Here is a 24,065-nt window from a genome sequence, read left to right as displayed (position 1 = left end):
GTGAGTGGGTGTTTGATGGGGAGAGGGCTGTGAAGCAGCACTAATTCGGGCACCCGGGATTTGGAAGGCATTTTCACGTGGCCATGGATGACGACTCCCACTGGCCTTTGCCTCGTTGGAAGCCCATTGAAAGCAGAGGGCAGACCTATTTTCAGGCCACTTTAAAACAGTTTCAGCAGCACACAGACACGACATGGAATAATTTAGATATTTTCTTACTTATCGTTTGACCTGGGTGATGATACTCTGGTTACTATAACTGCTTGATAGTAATAAAGTTGCTGTGTTTCCAAATCATCTAGTAATCTTTTTCCCACAAATTCAGATGATTTTTCCCTAGTTTATTTTAATGGCTTATAAATTCCTTACATGCACCTGAGAGTTTGAATCTCAGCTGCAAGCCCCACTCCTGTTTGATGTGGGCTTCTGGTTCAAGGAGAGGCAAGGTTGCATTTTTGAGGCTTATTAGAACGTGCCATTTTGGCAACGCAGATACTTGCCGAGCTGCAAGGACTTACTCTTGGCTTTGCTTTTAATTACCCCCGGTGGGAACATTTCCTCCTGCCACCACCTGGTCTACATACACAACTCATGTTTCACTGTTTGCTCTGCAAATAGAAATACCTACTCTAAGGCCTCACCTGATGTAAGTGTGAATCTGATGCTCGGGCCTCAGTGGGCAGCGGGATGTTTTGTTTGCTGCCCAAGGGCTTTGCGTGTTTGTGAGATACTTTTTCCCCGTGCACATATGGGCACGTCCTTGTATCTTTTTGCCTGTGTCCAAGTTTCCAGGTAGAAGTGGGTGTGTCAGCGGGCAACTTGCTTCCCTCACCTGGCTGCTTACACGAGATTGCACCAAGACCCTCTTAAGAGAAGCAACGGGTGGAATAATAAAAGGAGGGTGGAAATAAAACTCACAGCTCCGGTGGCATGTTTGACACGGTCTTTACGGAGCGCCCCCTGTGACCACGCAGACCCAGTCGCTCTTGGGGTTTGCTTTCTCTTTACCAAGTGGTGGTTCCCTAACTGTGTGACAGCACCACCTCACTGAGGCGAGTCGGGTCTCGGTCCCCCAAGAGGGACAGGTGAAAAAGGCACCCGTCTTGCCTCTGTGCCCCATATCCCCATTCTTAGGGAAAAATACTGAAGTTGGAGATGCTGCAGAGAGGGGGGCACATAGATGGAGCCCATGACGTTTATTCTGGCTCATCAGAGAACAGGTGGGAGAAAGGAGGAGAAAACTGGACCTGGGTGGAGGGAGGAAGGCTGCCTGGGAAATCTCTCCTGGCCTCTGCCCTGACACCTCTGTGGTCTTTTAAAAACATGTTCATGTCACTGCTCTGCTCGAAGCTTCTCAGCGGCTCCTCAAGACCGTTAGCCTAGCCACACTCCTTCATGGGGCACCCGAGGCTGCACACCCCTGCCATATCGCTAACGGCTTCACAGAGAAGCCTGTCCCCCCACACCACCTGCAAGCTCTCCTATCCTAGCCCAGACTCTCTGGGACAGGACTGCTTTCTCTGAGCCCCCATGTTATCTCTCCCATCGCCGCTCACCTCCACCTGGGGCCCCCTCAGCCCCTGTGCGGTAATCATTTCCCACCTTGTGCAAGCAGACCGTGAGCTCCTCAGGGCAGGGCCCCCCTCCTTTATTCTCGCATCTCCAGTGCCTGGTGCAGCATCTACCAAGTAATAGGGCTCCTCAAATAACACTTGTTCGACAAACCAGGGAAGATGCTGGGTTTTAGGAATCCTCTGGAAGGAGGTACATCGCTTCCCTCTTAGAAGTCAAATGCAGAAAACCAAGTGGGATTCCTTCCGATAAATTCCAAATTGAACAGCAGGATATTTTACCTAGATTGTGTTAATTTAAAGAAATCTCCTGATTTGCAAATTGCAGAATATTGTCTAATGTCCGTCTGTGCGCATGTGGGCTGCTCTTTTCATCTACTTTTTTTTTTTATGTTAACAAGTTCCTGCCTTTCAGATGTTGGGCTCACTCCCCCTCTCTCAGCAAATGCTTGTGTTTCTAGGGCTGTGGGAGGCTTTTTCCCGTCAGAGCAGACCTGGCACCACAGCCAAGTAAATTTGGGTGTCTGGGAGAACAAAAGAGACAAATCCTTCTGAAGGAATCACACTTCTCAGCTGTTACTCTTAAGACAAGCCCCCCTTTTCTGATACTCCAACGCATAAAGCGTTGATATCTTTCCTTTCAGGGGTTTTATCACAGTTCTGGGTCAGGAACTCTGTCTTCATTTTCTCAATTAGCACTTTACTTCGGCAAGCCTTTTAGCTTTTGTCTCTGGCTAACATAGCTTTTAACCTCCTTTGAATGTCAGATCCTACTGAGCCATTTTGCTTCACTTTGCATCAATTTTTCCACCATTACTGCCTTCATTTCAGCTAATTGCATTTGGTTAATTTGATGCCATTTATATGTACAGTGCCATTTACAGTCAAAGTATTTTAAGTTTTCTAAAACTGCTTGTCTTAAGATTCAATTGAAAGTGTCTCAGAATTGAAGGAGTCCAATTTTATCCAATTTCCTTGTCATTCTCATTAGGCAAAGAGGTAGCTGTGGTGGAAGGAGGCCAATTCAACCTACTTAATGGTTATGTTCACTGGGGGGAAAAAAGTGAATGACAAAATGGGAAAGGCATGAAGTGCCCTCTGCCAACGCATTGGCCCACTGACCCACTCATCCAAAGCCCCAGCATGGGGGCATTTTGTTTAATGAGATTTCTCAGCATCAGCAAATGGCCCTCTAGTGTATCATTTGGGAAGCCACCTCTTGAGCAAACAGTCCCTTAAGTTTCACTGAGTTGGGGAGATGTCGGTCGGTTGAGTGTTCGTGGTGAGTGTGTGGGAGCGTGTGAATGTGTGGGCATTGTAAGGACAACTGCTGGATCTTCATGCAGCACCTCAAGCTGGATGACAAAATGACTAAGAGGAAAGCAGGATGGCAGTGGATAAAGAGTTCACTGGAGTGGCAGTCAGCCCCCAGGGACCCCCAGCCCATCCCTCTGCCACTAATTAATCCTAGCAGGAAAGTAAGACAGGAGATGGGGCAGGGTGGGGTGAGGTTTCCACCTGCTCAGAAAAAAATGGGCCAGATTTACAATGTTCCTCAAATGAATAAGAATCCCACCCCACCTTGTTCCACTTCAACTTCAAGGCTCAAGAGAGAGGGAGCAGGAGGCTCACTTACTGTTTCTTTAGCTGCAAAATAAATGAGATGACCTATGCCCCGATTTGCTTCAAAATAATCCAGAGGCAGGGGTGCTAGAGATAAAGTAAGAGTCCTGTGACTCGGTGCTCGTTGAAGCTGGGTTATACGCATACAGGGTTCATGTCACTAAGCCTTCTCTGCTTTTGAATGTATTTGAAATTTCCATGAAAACGGTCAGGAAAAGTATAAAACAGGTACTTATTCACACATCTTTGCCCAGGTTGCTATTTTTCCTAGAGGCAATCAGTTGCCAGATTTAATCGGGCCTTCTCTGCTACCAGGCATCGGAGCACCTCTTCTAGGAAAGGAGATCTCGGTAATTCCAGGAAATGAAAGCACGAGGTGAATGCTCGGGAGTGTTTTCTAACACCCCTAATCTCACAGACCCCAGAAACCCTCCACAATAACACCCTCTCTAATTTAAAGCAATGAGGCCGCAGTGAACTCTCCGTTACCTGTGTGATCCTGAATGGGTCCGGTTTTGCTGGTCAACACACTCCACTTGAGCTGCACGTGATTGTCGTGTTCCCAGTGACAGAATGTCTTGTGAGAACCCCAGCCAAATTCACAGTTAAAACCATATGTTGGAAACTCTTCAGTGGGTGGAAAGGAAAAATAGAGACAAGCAGAGAAAGACAAATTTAATCATTTAGGTCAGAAAGGCCCTTAATTTGCTCACGAAAGGCACGATTTATATAATTTAACGTCTGTTTGAAAATTCTGGGAAAGCCTCAAAACCCAGGATTACCAGGAAACTCAAAAGACTGCATGGAGATGTCAAAATGTTTGCAAAATCACGTTTTGGATTTTTTTTTTTTTTTATCCAGCTTTAAAAAGATTATGGACCGCCTGTTAAATTGGTTTTACATAAAATTTCCAGGAAGGTTACTTTCCAAGGCAGATGTATTACATCTATAACATTCTCCCTATGCCCATGATATTTAATATGAAAGATACTCTGTTCTTGAGAATGAATCATATACATTGTTATCCACCAATGAGAAGAATCTTAAGTACAGATTGACCCATGAACCTCAAAAGTGAAGAAATGTGACTTGGCTGGGTCTCATTCTGGAGGCTATCTGTATTCTTACCACACTGGGTAACACTTCAGGTCTTTATGTCAAATCTCTGAAGCGTTTCTTAAGGTTATTTAGTCTCCTGTGCTTTGTATCAGGTCAATTAATTTCAAGTGTAAGTTTCTGCTTTTTTAGTGAATTTTAAAATTTGCATGTAAATTAAAACCTCCATGCAAGTTCACGTAGAGCCAAAGCATTTTTAAAGAGCTGTCCACTTAAAAGTTTCTTTTAATGTTTCCTTTGAATTTGAAAAGAAAATATGAATGGATTCTCAGGAATGATCTGTCTTGGGTGTTCTACAAGGTGCTATTTGACTGTCGTGTTTTTAAGCCTCTATAGCTTTATTTTTCACTCCCCCCCCCCTTTTTTTAGAAGTAGCTTAACTTTTTAAGTATGAAAGAAATGAAATCATTGTGGCTTGGAATTTGTTTCGGTAATCTGAAGCTAATAATTAAAATAATCTTAAAGATAAAATTCTCATGCTTCAGTCAGTCCTACTCCTCCCCTCATATAAAATTAAACACACAAAGCAGCTGTTTTCTCTAATGAAGGGAGGTCACTGCTTCTCATTGAGTTTAGGTAGTCCACAAGATGGCAGCATTGAAACGGAGAGAAAGGTGCCTAGGGCATCTTGCCAGTTGATCTTGAACATGTCTCAAAACCATTCGTATGTACAATAAGGGAAGTATAGTATCGTACGCTGTATTAGGGTCAGGCTGAGATCAGATCTTGTTTTGATCTTTTCTTTAACTTTGTCCGTGTTTAACACGACAGGGCTTGCTTGCGTTCTTCTGGGAGCCCGGTCGCCATGGCCCCCTCCCCCACTTTAACAATGGCAGTAGGGATTTTTATGGGAAGATTCATTGAATAGATAAGGATGATTTACTTTGCATGTTTCGTTTCCAAGGAACCCTTTGCAAATGCTAATGTAGAATTTTGGAAGGAATGCGCCATATGCATTGTCAAAATGGAGCAGGATGGACTCCCCCTTCCGGTGACAATAAGACCTCCCAAAGGTGCGCAGAGCTAGTTTGGGAAAGTCACTCTAGTGAGCCACATGACGTGTCTAAGGTGCGTACTTTCGGTGAGTGCAGAAGGGCTGTATTTCACAGCTATGGTGTCACCGGAGAGATATATTTCATGTCTTGTCTATCATAACCATGAAATAGGGCTTCTTAAAGCATGAGAAACCCTCTCCAAAATTTACCACACTTTTGAGCAGCAAGATTGAATTATGCAGATGAACTATAGTCAATTGAACAGTGCCTGAATGGTTGAGCAACCTTGGATGTCAGCACCCATGAACCTAGAATGTACTGTTGCATAATCTCCTGTTAGAAAGTGTTAATATTGGAAAATGTTAATATGTGTGTGGTTTTGGGTTTCCTCCTTAAAATGTAGTTTATAAGACGTGCACATGCAGGAGGGCAGCCAGCCATTACAGCACACACATTTCTGGCTAATATATTAAATTTATCGTACAGTATAGAAACCACACCATGCATTATTTTGGCTCTTAATATTCTGGTGATATCATAAAATCTATGAGTTTGGATGTGTTGCTAATGACCAGGACATAGGACAGCCTTGTTTGAGAGGAGGGCTCAAGCATTTCTGCAGCTGTCCTGAGTGGCGGTCCACGTTGATCTTCTCATGTGTTCTCCGGATCCTATGACTGTACAAGGGGATCTGCTCTAACCTTTTGTATTTTACTACCCTTTCATCTTCTTGTCCCGATCATATAATCTACGGCAATCTTGTTAATTTAAAAGAACTATTCTTTTTTTTTAACCCATGCATATGGTGGGGGAGGAGTGTGGGGTGAGAATATGTTGACAGTTCAGGGCTGGCCAGAAAGGCTATGAGACACGTAAAACACACACAAACATTTATAGGGAGGAGAAAGAAAGAAAGAGAGACAGAGAGGAAGAAAGAAGGAGAGAAGCAGAAGAGAAAAGAGGAGAGAGAGAGAAAGAAAGAGAAAAAAAGCAAACCGAGGAATGAAGTAAGTATAGAGGACTAGTGACCTTTCAGTCTTCAAAATATTACCCAGGCCCTGTGGCTGCACAATTCTTATTAAATTCATTGGGAATAATCTGGCTAAATCCCTTCTTGACTCTTAAAAATAGCAGGAAACAATATTCTGAACTTAAAACAAATTTATAGCCGCTGTGCGCCGGCCCCAGCTGCGCTTGTGGAAACTATCCTGCCCGCATTTGAATCATTAGCACCATATATGCACAAGGATTTAATTTTGGAACCTGGTATTCAAAACTTCTTTTGAGGATGTTAACTAGCTTACTCTCGGACGGGTCTTTCAGTCCAAATAAGTGGAGATGCTTAGGCCCGTGCAATCATAGGTTACGAATCGACCCTGAGCTGCTCTAGGAGTGTTTGAAGATCCTCAGAGCGCGAGACCTTTCAGCGGGGGGAGCTGGCTGGAAAATGCAGGGTTTCTCCTCATTTTCTGGCAGAGCATTAATAGGCTTTGATGCATTTGATCACAACCCAGACAGTATCTGAGTATTATAGGCCCACTGAGTTTATGATGTTGATAAGAATCCTCAAAAATGAAATCTTAAGACTTTACTTGAGTCTATAATGGCTTCAGCAAAATCAGATTAGATGAAAGTTTAGGGGTCCAATTTGCTGCTTGTAAATATGCCTGAAGAATCTGAAACCCGCAGAACAGCGTGGATCAAACTATCAGAGAGGTGGGTCCCACCCTGGGTGAACAGCTCAAAGTTAGGCTTAACCTCGGACTTGATACACATGCAGGGCCTCGAGAACTGCTCAGAACACTGGCTTAGCCAGATGGTGACAATGGACAGAGCTCCTCAAAGAAGGTCAGACGGTCCATTATCCACAAAGACTGGGAGACAGGTTCATGACTCAGGCAATGAAAAAATGAGAAACCAGGGTGATTTGGAAAGGACTCTGGGCTGACCGTGGAACTCAAAACCGGAGCAGACCCCTTCTATCAGTAAGCTCTGCGGTTTGACATGAACTGATTCAGATGGTGGTGGCCATGGGTCTTCCTGATTTGGGATTTGTCCGTCTGCGCTCTGACCACAGTACACCCCACAGGATGGCTGGTCCTTGAACTCACACACAAACCACATGTGTTCACAAAGTCATTGCTGACTTTCAACGTCCAGGGGGAATTATCCCACTTTGGAATCTGGTGTATACCTTTCTCTTGTCTCCAGAGCTGTTGCTCAACTTTCAGTTTTTCAATGATCCCTAGCTCTTTTGATAGGCAAGAAGAGAGAAGAGATGAGACAAGTTCGCTGGCAACTTTAGAGGGGTTTTAATTAACTCTCTGGCAAGACAAAAAACTAACAGGGCAGTTAACACGTTTGTTAGGTTACTAGAACTTCAGTTTGTCACCTCAGCCCTCTTCCTTATTACAGAGGGTCCCAGACAGCCAGCCAGTGGGTACTCCACAGAGAACCACCCGAGAAGGCCCAGGACCCTCAGGGAAGGCAGGAAGTGAGCGAGAGGCCGGACTCCTGAGGGTCCATGCAGGGTGATGGTGCAACCCTGAAGCCCATATCTTAGACCTCAGAAAGAGTGTCCTTTGGACTACAGTGTTTTCTGAATTTAGGGGAACAGATATTCTTCTGTTTCACCTTTTGGTAGTTGGGGGTGTTTGAACCGTGGGGTCACAGGAATTCTGTCAACCTGAGCCCACCACAGGGAAACTCAGGGTTAAGTTCAACCATAGAGAAGTTTGTTTTGCAGTTTAATCAGGTCAACGGTGACAGCATCCTTTAAGGAAGCATACTAATTAGAGTAGCCCTTTCTACTTTCTGCCTCGCTGGGTGGTGTCATACTGTTGAGGAAACATTGATATACACCACACGCCCCATTAATAAATGACTGTGGAGGCCAAGGCTCAGGGAGCTTCGATAAAGGAAATGGGAGAAGCTGGAAAATTGACCTGCTCACCTTACTCTAATGATTAACTTTAAAGTATTTAAAACCTCTGATTGCTTGCACTGACGATTTCCCTTCGTGTGTGTCTGTGGGGAAGAATTTTACCGAATACCAACAAAATACAAAAGGCGGGGGAGGCTGCCTTTTAACTGCGGCCAGCCCCTGGTAAACAGCAAGCCACGGGTTTGAAAAGTCATTAGGCTTTTCTATTAACAAAAGGATGCGGAGGTGCTGCTCCCCAGGCGCCGCTCTCCCCGCGCACAATCGCAGCCGTGGCTTCCGCACCCCATTTCGTGGCACGCCCACTGGAAACGCTGTTGTCAAACTGCCAACTCCGTGGCAGGCAAAACTGACAAACTTTGCCTGTCTCGGTTTTGCAGAATTGTGATGAAAATAAATAGTCAGGCTGCTGCCTGTGAGCTTTCCTTCTCTCGGAGTTTGCAAACACAGTCCATGTCCTAGATGTGCTGCGTTAAACAAAGTATGTTACCCAGTTCCTTCTTCCGAGAGCTGGGATTGTCACCATTTGGCAATTACTGATGGAGAAGGAAACCTCACTCTCTGCTGCATATACATGTGGATGAAAGGAAAGCAATATTTATGGCTCATGCTTGGAGACCAGATGCTGTGTGGCATCTCTCTTCTAGGACTTTGAGAGAAACTGAAATTGAGAAGCGCGGCAATGCACTACTTGGGGGTGGGGGGCGGAGAGGCGCACGTGAAATCTACCCCATATTCTGTTTTTTTGTTGTTGTTGGTTTTTTTTTTGATACCTGATTGTATGGTGCTGTCTATTATGGTTGGCTTTTCTGTGGCCAGCACAGTGGTACCGCCTGAAAAACAAACAAACAAAACAGTAACATACGAAAATCAGAAAAAGGAAGCATTGTGGATAATACACAGTAAAGAAATGCTCTATGCTGACGTACATCTGTTGGAGGCAAACTTCTCCGTAGAAAATCCTTCCTTTAACTCCGCCTGTGGTAATCGTTTTACTTAGATTTTGCCCACCACAAGATCAAGCCCAAATAAACCACGATTTTTTACTCAACACGTGTATTCCTAAAAGCATCCAGGCGGTACGGAGAGTCTGAGGCTTCCTTCCAAGGGCACTCCCTGATTCCCGGGGTAAGCGTGCTACACAGCTATACCCATGAAAAGCAAAGGCCTCCACACATCCTCAGTGACTTGGGAATTAAACTAGACCCGGGCCTCTGAGCTTCAAATAGTTTCCCAAGGTCTCAGATGCACACGCAGGGCTGCTCCCCACAATCTATTTTAAAAACTGAAGGTTTAAGTGGGTGGTAGCAGTTCCTCCTTTCTTTAGCTGCTTGGAGTTGTTTGCTTTTCCCAAGGACAAATATTCTGCCCAGCATGTGATTTGGACAAGCTGCACAAAAAGGCAAGAGCAGAAACCCTGCCTCACAGGCCCAGAGCACTGGAAGATGGCACAAATAACCTCCTGAACATTGTCAGCTTCCAATCAGTTGGGGTTGACTCTGGGATTCCTGGTGAGGGAACCACGTGACAATTTAGCTTCACCCTCTTTTGTTCTGCATCTTGGCACTTCCATTTTCTGCTCCTCTTCATTAAACCTCTGTGGTTTTTTTTTTTTTTTTAGATTTTATTTATTTATTTGACAGAGGGAGAGAGCACAAGCAGGGGGAGCGGCAGAGGGAGAGGGAGAAGCAGGCTCCCCACCGAGCAGGGAGCCCGATGTGGGGCTCGATCCCAGGACCTTGGGATCATGACCTGAGCCGAAGGCAGACACCTAACTGACTGAGCCACTCCGGTGCCCCTAAACCTCTGTTTTAAAGTAGTGTTCTTGAACTTGCCAACCATAAGAATGACCTGAGGGCCTGTTGAAGCTGTGGTTGCCAATCCACTAATCCTCCTCAGACCTCACTGAACCAGAATCTCCAAGGTAAGGCCTTGAAATCTGAATTTTTGAAAGCTTGTCAGGTGAGTCTTAGAACCCATTAAGTGTGGGAGACACTGGTGTGCTGTTTATTACGTAGGTGTTTGAGAAAGCCATTTCTCCTAGCGTGTACCTGCTATGGTCAGAGATCATCTATTTGTTGCCCTAAGAGATAAAGCCCTGGGTAGACTCGGGGGCAGGGCATGCGGTGGGCTCCTGAGTATCACGGAAAGCTATCGAGGTCGTTCTCAGGTGCCATTGAACACCTCCCAATAGTACCGTTCAGTCAAGCTCTGTGATCATCTCTATTCTGGCCAGGTCTTCGTTTTACCCTGCGGCTTCCACAGATCAGAAATCATCCAGATCGTGAATCAGAGAGCTGTAAAATTGTGCTCTTGGGATGGTAGGAAGATTTTGGAGCTAATCGACTGCAGCACCAAGTCATGTTACCCTTGCTTTCCCAGTAAATATGCTGGATGAGTGGTCACACGTGTGTGTGGCCTCAATGAGGCAGGTGCTAGGAAGAAGGAATTATATATATTATGGGTTAAGAAGGTGAATCTATAATGGCAGAATTGGAGGGAGGCCAGAATACATTAGCGTTTGTTCCTAGTGGTCTTATGGGAGAAAGACTCAAGGTGAAAATTCACTTTTTAAAACCGATATGCATTATCAGTTTTGTTATAGGTTGGGAGCCAAATTCCGCTGTTGGGTACACACAGATCCAATGTGAAATTTGGCCTCCTGGTGCCTTTGAAACCAATTGTATTATCTAATGACTTCAAAGGCATTTGCAAATGAGTAACTTCAGGGGTGAATTTTCACCTTGGCAAGCAAGTACCGGAGAGTGAAATCTCTCCTCATTTCCATGCATTCGGTACAGTTCACCTGCAATTCAGTGTTGTTTGTAAGTAATGAGCATTTTGCTACAATACTTATTTCCCACTATATTCAAAGTGGTCACCCCAGGAGGAGAGATTAAAGTGACACCATCTGCGTGAAGGAACCAAACACGACCTTGCGAGAGGGCATTCATCCTCCTCTCCACCTTCCCTCCTCTCAGGGTTAAAGTGAGGATGTTTTTACTTTGGCTCCATTACACTCAATGTGCCAAGTTTGAGGCTGTGACGGTGGAGCCTGGGATGGAAGGAGTAAGAAGGCTGCAGAGCTGTGTGTGAGCCTAGGACGTGAGCTGCTCCCACGCGAGAGGATATCTGGGTGACGGGAGGCTTTTGCTCCTCACAAAAATGATTACATATGAGCACACCCTTTCTCAGAGGATAACCCATAGCTCCATAAAACAAAATAAGTAAAAAAACAAAACAAAACAAAAACAAAGACAAAAACAAAACCCAAGTTGGCCGTTAATGCGGCAAATGAAGTTGAAACGTGAGGTTCCTTCTGAACTCACCTCTTCTTAATGGGGGCGTGGAGCGGGCATTAACAAGACCTCTGGAAGGTCTTCATGTATGTATGTATTTATAGAAATAGACAAATGGGCATGGTTTTGTTTTGTTTTTTTTGCCATGGTAATACATAAAAAAATAATTAGAACCTTTTTCTATCTAACCAATAAATGATTTTAAATGCTATAGATAAACTATAACCTTGTACTTTTAGAGGACTGTCAGTGTTTCCACCATAAATGACCCATTTTCTGTGGTGTGTTACTCGTTGCCATACATAATTTGCTCCAGGCTAACATACTTGCCCTGTTTCATTCAAAGGCTTTAGTTTCAATTGATTCAGTCATGAACTGATGCAAAAATGAGAAGGTTGGTTGTTCTGATATGAGGAGTAAATCTGAGGCTTTGTTTCTAATCAATATTAACTGACCACTTTAGGGTTTATAAAGAAAAGAACCTCTCCACAAGAGGGCAATTGAAAGGGTATACTGTGATGACTATAGCCGTTCCTTTTTATGAGGAATTTCACTACGGATGTGTGACAGGGTCCACAGAAGGCCTGAGGTCTGTGGCAGGGTGTTTACAAGCAATCCTGGGAAGGTTCCACAGGACCTGGTTCACAGAATGGTACTCTGTTCTTAACACTAGCTGTAGGGTTTTCAGCTTGAACTTGACATCTCACAAAGAAAATGCCTCTGCATTAATTAATTTTTGTGGCTTGTGGCTACTTACATACAAGATTCGTTTTCAAAAGCCCATGGTAACATTTACTGGCCCTATGACTGTAAGCGATTATCCTGGAAATTTGGAGGGAGGCAGCCTTAGGAGCTGGGATTTAAATGGGAACCTGGTTCATGGTACTAAATTTCTGAGCTAGATTTGACCCCTTATTCTATCTGAGTGCCGAGCTCTCTCACTCCTTCAGAGGAGAGCTTTTGAAGTAATTGGAAATGTACTGTGGGACGTTTCCTTGCGGATTTTACATTAATGCATTAGCCAATAACATGGCGAGGTTACAAAGTTACATGGTAACACCTTCAGTTTCGCCCATGGAAATTAATTATGTGGGCTCTCTGAGTCCCTTCTGGGTAAAAATACAGACCTGCAGCCAAGGGCTCATGTTTAATCTAAAATGAGAGTCAGATGCTAGATGGAACCGCATTTTGACTCAGTAAAGGTGGCAGTAAAGGTCCCACAGCGCCTTTGGCCACAATAGGGTGAAAATCCTACTGCCTTGGCCCATTTCCAAGTGGTACAATCCTATTTCTCCCCTTGTCTAATATTTCCTCTGCCATTCCAAGGAGAAGAGAAGGTCACTCTCTAGCTCTTAGGGTTTTAGAATGTTATGGAGTAATACTCTAAATGAATTAGTGAGGTATTTGGCACCCACCATCCCTGATACATTTGCTAGTTATTTCTGATGTGAAATAACAACTAATTCTGCCTTTGTAAATTTTAATGTAACAGGATTTACAAAATCCTCACTTAAAAGCAGCATTTCAAATATAAGCCCAGTTTCATCAATTCGTTGGGTAAAGGTTCCTCTCAAGACATTTTACCCTTGTTAGAAAATGAAAATAAACAATCTAAAGTGTGTGGTTATGTATGGGTCGTGCGTGTGTTCTGGGGCAGGGGTTTGAAGATGAGGATGAGTTGAGCGCATTTAGCCATGGTGGAGAAATTCTTACTCGATGAAGACCATCCTAGCCTCTGGCTCTGAAAATGGCTCAAATTATTGTTTTGAATGGTGGTGGCAGGATGGCACGAGGGAAGGAAGATGCCAGCCACCACCCCGACCATGGCCACGGCCAGGAGGAGTTACGCAAACACACAGAGACATGAACTAGCCGGTCTCAACCGCAACGTGACTGAAATGGCACAGCAATGGGATGAAGATGGTTTCTGCACCTGTGAGCTGGAAGTCATCACCTGTTCCGCTGTGGCAGTTGGCCTGGTCGTCATCACATTCGTCCACCAGGTTCCCGTTGGGAGTGGTCGGTCCAGCTGTAGGTGCTGCAACAAGATCCAAGGGTTATGATCTCACACCTCTGCAATGTATTCACAGGGCTCTGGCTAGGGAATCCACTAATGCCTTTGCAGAAAACTCCAATCCGTGGTAAGAAGACCACGAGCATGGTTTGCCTCTCTTTCAGGAGCTAAATATACTTGGATTTGGCAGAATGCATTGGGGACTGCTTTGTTTTAGTATTTGATCTGTATCTGCTGAGGAGAGTTGGCAGCCCTAGCATTTTATACATTGCTATCTATATAAACATCCTTTTTCTGAAAAGTGCTTGAATTCTCTCACTGGTTATTTATTCATGACCCTGGAATTGAGAACGTTGATGATAGAGATTCTGCTTCAACTGTTTCTCCTTTCGTTTTCAATGTGCTGGAGAACTCGCTTGTCACGAACTCTTTTACATGCTTAGTATTTGCGAAGCTGGTATTATAATTTTTCCCTAAAAGGGAGTCTCAAGATTCTCTTTTAGTACAATATTGTTCTTTTTTTCTTTTTTTTCCTAATTGTTTTGAGTGACTCCATTTCCCTCAACTTGGGATTCCTCCTCTCCTGTGCAGGTGTTTGAGAGGAGCTGTCTTAGATATCCTGGGGTCATTTTCCCTGAGCCCCCTGGGGGGTTGCATTCCACCCCGGCAGGTATTCTTGTATCTTTGAGTTGGCAGTTGAAAGGTAGGCAACATTAATCAAAGACTGCTTTTGAAGTTCTTTAAATTAGTTTGGTCTATTATTTTTCAGCCTGTTACTCATTCTTGCAATCTGTTTAATATTTTACAGTTTTCGGCATTCCATTTCACTTTACAAGACTTGAGATAAGGTACAGCGCTCTTGATGTCTGAGAACCAGACAAGATACTGGGAGCGGGGGGTGGGGGGCCTGTTCTCTGAGAGCTTCTGGCCAGTAGGAATGCATTGGTAACGGCTTCTTTCTCAATAAAGATTGGATACTCTTTGTTATTGTGCTTAATTACTGAGCAGAGTTATGACAAATATAGAAATGTAGCTAGTTTCAACTTCCCCAACTGCCCAGAACACACACCAATAATAACTAGGAAATCACCAATAATAACTAGGGAGAATGTGGGTACCATTTAGGCATCCAATGTAGACTTTGTAAAATGTCTACACACACATTCTGGGCTCTACTTGTCACTATCACTGGATCAAGGGAACCCTCCCTGGCAATCCAGATGCTGGTCTTAACTAAGTTTTGTGCCACTTTTAAGTATTTATTTATTTTTTTTATTTTTATTTATTTATTTTTAAAGATTTTATTTATTTATTTGACAGAGAGAGACACAGACAGAGAGGGAACACAAGCAGGGGGAGTGGGAGAGGGAGAAGCAGGCTCCCGGCAGAGCAGGGAGCCCGATGCGGGGCTCAATCCCAGGACCCTGGGATCATGACCTGAGCCGAAGGCAGACGCTTAATGACTGAGCCACCCAGGCGCCCCACTTTTAAGTATTTAAAACTCTATTCATCTGCATTCCTTATGGTATTTATCGGGGAGGAGATCCTCATTGGAAGAGGCCCAGGGTAGGACCTGGTTTAAATTGAAAAAGTAGAAAGTGAATAATTTTTATTTCCCAATTTTACTACTTGAATATATTTTCTCTTCTGTGATTCTCTAATTGTTTCTCATAAATGCTAGCCCAAAGTAGGATGGACACGTGTGCAAGGCTGAGTTGTAGCCCTCCCTCTTTCTGTATCTCTCTAGGTATCTTTCAGAGCACGAGGCACAGAGCAGATATTTATTAAGGGCCTGTTAATTGTTTTTAAGGAAGAAAACAAAAACAAAAACAAAAAAACCCTCCCTTTCACCAATTGTGTCAAAAAGCTTTGACATGACTTTCCCCGGATGTTGGCTTCTCTTAGGGCTCAGGGCAACTTCCTCACTCTTGTGAGTGCTTGGGAACGCTTGCAGCAAATCTCTTCACCAGCCATTTCTACCTCGCTACAGAGTTGACACTGGTAAACTTTTTCAGTCTTTTCAACCAACCATTCATTCCACCTCTTAAATCAGTGCTGCTTTCCAGAATCCAGGCTAAGGACCTGCCTCATAGCAGCAGACTCCCTTTTCCAGATGAGCACATTTCTCAGCCAATGGAATGAATATGTCTGCAACTGGTTCGATCTGCCCATCCCTTCTTTTTCTCGGTATCTTTGCCAAAGTCCTGGCACATAGTCATTCTTAGTCTGTGTTGATAGTGACTGGATAATTCAGAGGTCTGAGACATGACTCCAGATATAGAAACAACTACACAATAAAGAATGGGAGATAATGGCCTGCTTTAAAATAAATACATACGAAAGTAGCTATGAATTATTCACTAGTGTGGTGATTTATAGCTTAAGATTCTCTAGTGCATAAGAAAAGTTTTATGATGTTTAATGTGCTCAAGAATGTAATTATATTTGGGTAGCTCAAAACACAAATAATTTTGAAACCACAAGAAGGTGATATTAAAAAGCATTCTTCAAAACAACCATGAGCATATGCTCAATTGATTAACATCTGGGTACCAACAATAGCCATCCTTTGAGCTAACCTGAAGAAAGACCTTTATGGGGATGGAAAAGTTGGTTACTCATTGATGCCCAAATCTAAGGCAGATGGGAATTCTAATGCACAAAAGCATTAGATGGTACAATAAACAAACACAGCATTGGTTTTTTCAAACATTCCTCTTACGTATTATGTGATAAAAAGGCAGAGCTGCGTGCAGTTCTGAGGTCAGCGTGTGAAATGAATTTGTCCTTGGTATGACTTTCATATGATAAGTTTATGCAGTAATATCCTTAAACGGATCTCACCACACATTCAGACGTATTATCTCATGTAAAGTTTTGTTTCTCTGCAGCGGCCTAAGAAATTCATTCAAGGTAATGCTGGTATTTTAGTCTATCAAATGCTCCTTCCCACTAGTATGTGATGTAGTCACCACTGCAGACAGAAACTTGAATCGGATATAGAGGGCTAAACAACACTTAAAAAGTCAAAGGAACTGGTGGTTTCCAGGGGTCAAGGGCAAACTGCTTAATGGGTGGGGGGGTTTACTTTAGAGTGATGGGAATGTTTTGGAACTAGACAGAGGTGGTGGTTGCACAAATAATTGTGAATGTGCTAAATGCCACTGAATTGTTCACTAAGAAATGGTCAATTTTGTATTATGCGAATTTCACCTCAATAAATTATTTTTTAAAAAGTCAAAGGAGGCAACCCACAGAATCTGCAGAGAGTTCTGCCAACAACCAATACGAGGTACTGTTGTGTAGAGTGGGCTGGAATGTTGCGCCTCACGGACTGGCAGACCCAGAGGCAGGGTCACCCAGGGGAAGAAGCTGGCCATTTGCAGCAGCCCCAGCAGGGGCATAAATGCATGAAGACAGAGATTTAAAAAGTGGGAAACGAGATGGGACTCTGGAAATTGTAATTACCTTCCACTTCACAGCCCAGCAGCTCCATCCTCAGCCCTAGTCCTCCATGAGTGGCTCTCTCAGGGTAGATCCTGACGAATCGTGTGGAAAGAGGTGGAAAAGTCCGTAGCTCAGGTGTATCGTAGTTGTTGTTGCCTTCAAAAGACTGTGAAGTATGAGAAACGCCGTTATCAATAAAACCTCACTTTCAGCAGAAGACTCCCTCCTTCAGGACTCTTAATAGGGCAGAGAAATAGACCCCATCCCACCACTTCATAAAATGGCTGACACCTTTGTCATAAATGAGCAAGCGAAAAACAAAACAAAACAAAACAATTAAGGCTTTTCCAAGAAGTGACAGATGTCATTTCTCAGAAACTTCGGCGCACACACTGAGGCTATCACAGAAGCTGAAGATTTAACGAGACATGTTTTCAATGATATGCTGATATGTCTGGGAGAAGTGACCCTTCCTTGAGGAGGAGGAAGAGAACTCAGGAAGAGAAGCTGCCGTTTCTCAGAGCTATAATAGACACATTTCCAACAAAGATGCCGGTTACATTCTCTTAAAGGAGTGGGTCCTAGTTTTGCTAAGACCGTAGAAAGTGGAGAGATTAAACTCCTGAAGTTGGAGATATTAAATTTAATGTCATGCAAGTGCTATTTAGTCAGGAACTGGGGTTATCCAAACCCACTGAAATTGCTATTTATTGAAGCAGTACCACCCGTGGGAGGCATTTGTAGATAAAAGACCTTCTCATCTCAGGAAGGTAACAAGGGTCCTGACTATTGAAGGAGGTCCTGACGCAGGTGGTCCCGAACTGCAGTGTGAATGGGCTCCTCTTTTTGAAGTACATTCCTAACTTGAAGACACTGTGACCTTCTTCCGGAGCCAGGCCACCCATTGCCAGGGCGGCAACTTTTTACACTGACAGGAAGGTCAAAATCCTTGAGTGGAATCATAAGAAAGTGGAATAATAACTTTTGCAAGAAATAGATAAGCCTTCTTATATCCTCTTCTCTCAGCATCATTCTTTTTTTTTTTTTTTTTTTTTAAAGATTTTATTTATTTGACAGAGAGAGACACAGAGAGAGAGGGAACACAAGCAGGGGGAGTGGGAGAGGGAGAAGCAGGCTTCCCCGCAGAGCAGGGAGCCCGATGTGGGGCTCGATCTCAGGACCCCGGGATCATGACCTGAGCTGAAGGCAGACGCTTAATGACTGAGCCACCCAGGCGCCCCTCTCAGCATCATTCTTAATCCTGTCCAGGATGGGAGGTGGGGAAGGGGGATTAGAAGACTCAAATCGCCTTATCATTGGGAGTGCCTTATTATACATCAAACATTGCACGATATTTATGGGTGTGAGGCATTGTTCTAAGTGCTGAAAATATATGAATTCATTTAATCCTCAAAACAACTCCATGAGGTAGGTTCCATCACTAGCCTCAGCTTACAGATGAGGCACAGAGAGGTCAAATAATGTGCCCATGGACACTGTAAGTGTCCGAGCCAGGGTTCAAACCTTGGCAGTCTTAACTGGGGCCCTTCACCACCCTGCTGTGATATCTACCCTTAGAAATGATCTAGTCTAATCTCATTAAATTCAGGAAATTGAGGTCTATAACCAAGGCTACATATTTAGTTTCCTTAATGTTTCTTTACATGTATTGCAGTTGGGGCTACCAAATCTGATCGATCAGATTGAGTGGATGGCCAGCCCCAGGCTATGTCAGTCAGGAGCGGGGACTGTACCCATTTGCTGGGTCAAGACGTCCTAAACCAGCAAAAGATGTGATCATTCAATGGTAGAAATATCAGGGCTAAAAGGGGCACACATGTAAGAGAAGATAGACAGATTGGGTCGGCTGTGACATAACCAGAGGTTCTCTGTGTTCTAGAAGGAAATTAATCAGCCTTTTCCAATTCAGAAAAGCCTCCAGGAATCTAAAAGGACGTAGTTAACATAGATCCACTTCTCCCCCTTAAAGCTTCCTTGTATTATTTTCAAGAGTTAACTCACGATTGGGGTTCTGCCCTCTTGATAGAGCACAGTTGCTTCCAGTCATTGAGAATCTGACATACGTTATTGTTAGGCCCAATTAAGTGTCGTCAGTGAGGTATAATTATGATGAAAACAACATTGCTACACGTGCGTGTTCTGTTGATGTTAACACAGCTCCAACAATCATAGGAGAAAAGCACTTATAGTTATGGAATCCGGGCTCTTCTTCTCATTTTAACTTGAGTAAAGAATTAGCACAATGTAAAAACATAAAAGCTGCTGGGGATGAGCTGGGAAGAATATTAGCCGTGAACAGCCATATGGAACTGGGCTAACTTCGTTAACATAACGCTGTTTATGAAATATCTTCGTGTCCTTTTACTAATTATGTTTAGAAGAAGAGGGCTTTGAGGCTTTAGATCTCCTATCTGCTCCTGAGAAGTCCAGTTAATTCAGAGACTCTGATATACCTTGTCCATCACGTGCTACTTGAGGGTAGGAAGTGAGGAGCAGGTACAGAGGATTTTCAATCCATCAAAGTGCTGTTTTATTTATTAAAACCCAGTACTCATTCTAGTATCACATGAAAGGTACTTGGCATTCTAAGCAGGTAACCTTCATTTGTAAATTTAAATATAGTATGTGTTAAATATCGTTATACAATTCAGTAATATGTACTGCTCCTAAACTGAAGGTTTTACCCGTGTCCTTTTGCATCTTAAAGATTTTATTTCAGGATAAGGACATGTTAGGAATCACAGATTAGGCTCTATGTAAATAATTTAGACGTTTTTGTGGTTTTAAATATCCTAGGAAGATGATAATGATGGATAAAATAGTATTTTAGGAGAAAAATCTCACATACTCCTGAATGGAGTTTTTTATTGTTGTTGTTGAAATGGAAAACTGTGTGCTGGCTTCCGGGGGACTTCCATAGGCAATGTACTACAACAGAGTGATAGCTTTAGCTTTAGACTTAATTGAAGACGTGATGAAGCCCACTGTATGCTTTGGATAAGACACACGTGTCACAACAGCATCAGCTTCTGGACGCTGCTGACGGGTGGCATAGTCACACTTGGTGATAAAGTCAGAAGACTCACAGCTCCTCAGGAAAGATTGGCTCTTAGGGGAACTCCAGTGTCTGATGTTTATTTTACTTTTTCTTTTACCAAAACAAGAGGAGCAGACATAAAAGGGGGAAATGAAATGAACACAAGAAAGAGAGTGGCTGCACGTAGATTAAAAAAAACCACTGGAAATGTTTTGGAAACCACAAGTGAAGCAGGGGTGAGATGGGAGAGAAATTCTTACATTTCTGACAGCGTCCCGGCTCTCAGTGGCCGCCGCACTGGTGCTGACCACAGCCCATGGGGGACAGGCGGGCTCTGCAGAGACAGACGTGGAGCTGGTGGTCCCCGCAGGCTTCTGTTTCCTGCCTGCAATGCCCTTGGCCTGAGTCACTTTTATCAAGCCACATTCCCACACTTGCTTAGAGGGGGAGCAAGGGTAACGTTCCCGCCAATGGGCTGAGGTCTTTTCACAAAAGGAGTAGGTCCTGGGCAAAGCAGGGATGGGAAGCCAGTTGTGTTGGGTGTGAGAAGTACCATCGGCTGAATACCATTCCCACAGTGCAGACAAAACGGATGGTCTGTGGGTTGTTACTTACTTCATCCTTAAACCAGCTATCAGGCCACCCAGCATACTCTTGCGTGTCCTCTCCTGGTTGGTGTTGTGTGCTCAGGGAATGCAAATAAGTTTGATTGTCAGTCTAACTAAAACGTAATCACTAAAGAAGATCTGTTTGGTTGAAAAAAATGATACCACATGTTGTGGGGAATGTTGGAATATCTCCCTTTTCACCTCAAGAACCAACTGTATTTTAAAAGGTTCCAATGTATAAAAAACATATGGAAGCACGGTTCACAAAAGCCAAAAGGCAGAAGCAATGATAGGGTCCATCGGTGGAAGAATGGATACGCGAAGCGTGGTACATGCGTACAAGAGAGTATCATTCAGCTTAAAAAAAATGGAATCCTGCCACATGCTACAACTTGAGGACGTTGTGCTAAGTAAAATAAGACAATCACGAAAGTTCAAATATTGTATGATCCCACTTATGTGAGGCTCCTAGAGAAGTCAGATTCCTAGAGACAGAAAGTGAAATGGTGGTTGCCAGGAGCTGAGGGTCAGGGGATGGGAGTTATTGCTTGGTGGGTCTAGAGTTTCAATTTTGCAAGATGACGAAGTTCTGGAGATCGGTTGCACAACAGTATGAATGTACTTAACACAATTGACCTGTATACCTGAAAAGGTTAAGATGGTAAATTTTATGTTATGTGTATTTCACCACAATTAAAAGGTAAAAAAAACCCAAAAAAACATTTAAATGAGGGAAGGGTAAGAGAAGGGGAAAGGGATTTGTGGGGTGCTAAAAGAATAGAATCTGCAGAGAGATTCTGAGTTTCCACTGGCCCTGTCAGTCCCCAGACCCCCAGCCTCTGGGCCGCCCTGCCTCCTGAGTGTTGAGCTTTCTGCTGTTCCCTAAGGAAGGAAAAGTGAGCAGCAATGCTCTCAGAGACCATGTTTAGCACCTCATTCCTGGCTTCCCTAGAATGGAGGTCTTATGGACACCATTGAACACCTCCACTGATGTCACGGCTTAAAAGAAATACAAAGTCGTACTTCTTCAGGAAAATGCAGGAGGTCCTTGATCTAAGTCAACGACGCGAGAAGGGACTTCCTCCCCAGCAGCCGCCCCCGTCCCTGGACCTCACCTTAGCCTTGCGCTTGCTGTCATCCATGATCATTTTCCAATCTGAGCCATTGTTGCTGTATCCGATCTTGAATTTCCTCATGAACACTTTGTTCTCCCGGTGCTTCCCCCCTTGAATGATGATGCCCCTCACAATCTTCTCTTCCCCCAGGTCCACCTGGAGCCACTCGTTTATGTATGGGTGGGGCGCGGGTGGCAGTGCCCAGCCGGAGCGACTGGTTACCAGGCGAATATTTTCAGGCATCCAGTTTCTCTCCCCTTGGTTTGATGCTGTTATCTGGGAGTCAGAGATAAGTCCAGACACCATCCCCAACATGCCAGAGCAAGGATAATCTAGAGGGTGGAATGAAACAGACGGCATAAGATGGTTTTCTACAAGTGTCCATGCTTAGAAAGAGAATGCTGCAGATGGAATAGGCACATTGTCTGTTCCCATTCATACACACGTTCTGGGTCGTTTGACATTAAACCAGGGCTTTCCCTCCCTCAAACCTTTCTCCTACACTGGCAGAACCCCCCTCCCAGGCCCACGTTCCAATAGAGAAAATCTCCCGTAAGGGCACACATTTCTGCCTTTCTGAGTTCTTCCAGATTTAATGTCAAAGTATTGATGTTTCTATCCCTTTGGTATCCAGAACTTATTCCCAGATCCAGTACAGGCCCTGGCCAACAGAGGTTCAGTTTATGATGGGCACGAGATGTGAAATCAGTAATTTCAGCAACAGGATGCTGTCCTGCCCACCCCTCATTCTAACAGCATTAGGAACTTTCCACACAAATATCCATTGTCATCTCAAATGTACCGTGTCCAAAACCCAATGGTCCTTTTCCCTTGACACTGAATCCCTTTATCAAACTCTGTGTTTTAACCAGTGGAACCACCAACCAGCTAGTTCCTGCCTAGTCATCTTGTCTATCCCTATTTTACATTTTTGCTTTCCTGTTCTGCTACTAAAATCTGTCATGTTTTTGTTAACCAAAAAAAAAAAAAAAGAAGAAGAAGAAGAAATCTGTTGGCCCTGCCTTGTGGTCCCCCTTTCCTTGGGTATCATCCTGGTCTGCGCCCTCCTGGCCAGGGTGCTCAATGGCCTGTTAGACACCAGTTGCGAATCTACACCACCCATAACTGCCAATTCATTTTTCCTAAAAATTTTTCTGCAGTATCATTCTTATGTCCCAAAATCTTCCATTGCTAAGTAAAATAAGCCAGACTCAAAAGGACAAATACTGTATGAGCCCACTGATATCAGGTGCCTAGAATAGTCAGATACATAAAGAGAGGAAGTAGAGTGGTGTTTGCCAGGAGCTGGTAGGAGGCAAGAATGGGGAGGTAGAATTTAACGGGTACAGGGTTTCAGTTTGGGATAATGAAAAGCTCTGGCAATGGATGGTGGTGATGGTTGCACAGTAATATGATTGTATTCAACACGACTCAATTGTACACTTAAAATGGTTAAAATGGTAAATTTTATGTAATGCATATTTACCACAATAATAAAAGACAGAGCTTTAGAAAATTTCCATGGCTCTCCATTATTTATAGGACCATATAAAAAGTCTCTATGCAGCTTTTGAGACCTTCATTTTGGTTTCACACTGTTTATCTAACTTTATTTCCTCTTACTGACAGCATATTCCAGCTAATCCATTTTCTTCTCCAATCCTCATCATTGCCTTTGCTCAAAATGTTCCTGCTTCTCCTTATCCTCTTGTGGACAGAAATAAAGTCTGCTAGAACATTAGAACCCAGCCTCAGACTCTTCATGAAAACTTCTCAAACTACTCTAGCCTTTATTCTGAAGTCTCCCTTCTCAGAAATATGATTGCCCGTGCGAGTAGCTCAGAGTTTCGCATTAAACTGTTCTCTCCTTGTTTTTAAGACTGGTCATCTTGTATCCACAGCTAGATTATAAATTCCTCAAAGGCAAGGAACAGCATCAGATCTTTCTACATCTTCTACAGCAGCCCAAGAAGCTTCTGAGCATAAGGAGAGTATCAATCATTGATTAATTGGCGACTTAATAACAAGCCGTTCAATCATTCTCCTTTCAAAACCGTACACCTCAATCAAGGACATGCATAGGAACGATAACCTATTTTTCTTTGAAATAACTCAATTCTGCATAATATAATCAAAATTTAGCTTAAAAATATAACCATCCTAAGTGAGAAGCACATATTTAATGCAATTAAACTGTGTCCATGTTATCAGCTGCCCTTAAGAATGAATTACTCAGACACTTTCCAGATGAGTTGTACATTTCAGGTCATGTCATTTC

The 24,065-nt window shown here is 43.6% G+C and overlaps 1 protein-coding gene across 4 annotated transcripts in view; it reads right to left on the bottom strand.

Moving 5' to 3' along the window:
• The window catches only part of NRP1 (neuropilin 1), a 138,108-nt gene that overhangs the window by 10,226 nt on the left and 103,817 nt on the right, over nt 1-24,065 (bottom strand). For 2 of the 4 annotated variants that reach the window (XM_032395675.1, XM_032395677.1), the window contains exons 9-13: nt 21,788-22,119; nt 17,028-17,172; nt 13,479-13,583; nt 9,020-9,079; nt 3,684-3,821 (exon numbers count right to left, since the gene is read on the bottom strand). In XM_032395675.1, the coding sequence (XP_032251566.1) occupies nt 3,684-3,821; nt 9,020-9,079; nt 13,479-13,583; nt 17,028-17,172; nt 21,788-22,119 (780 nt within the window). The remainder of the gene's footprint in view (nt 1-3,683; nt 3,822-9,019; nt 9,080-13,478; nt 13,584-17,027; nt 17,173-21,787; nt 22,120-24,065) is intronic. The other 2 variants (XM_032395678.1, XM_032395679.1) reach the window with 1 other exon arrangement.

Source organism: Phoca vitulina, unplaced genomic scaffold (genome assembly GCF_004348235.1).
Source record: "Phoca vitulina isolate PV1807 unplaced genomic scaffold, GSC_HSeal_1.0 scaffold86, whole genome shotgun sequence".
Lineage (NCBI taxonomy): Eukaryota > Metazoa > Chordata > Mammalia > Carnivora > Phocidae > Phoca > Phoca vitulina.
This window is presented reverse-complemented; position numbering and strand designations above follow the sequence as displayed.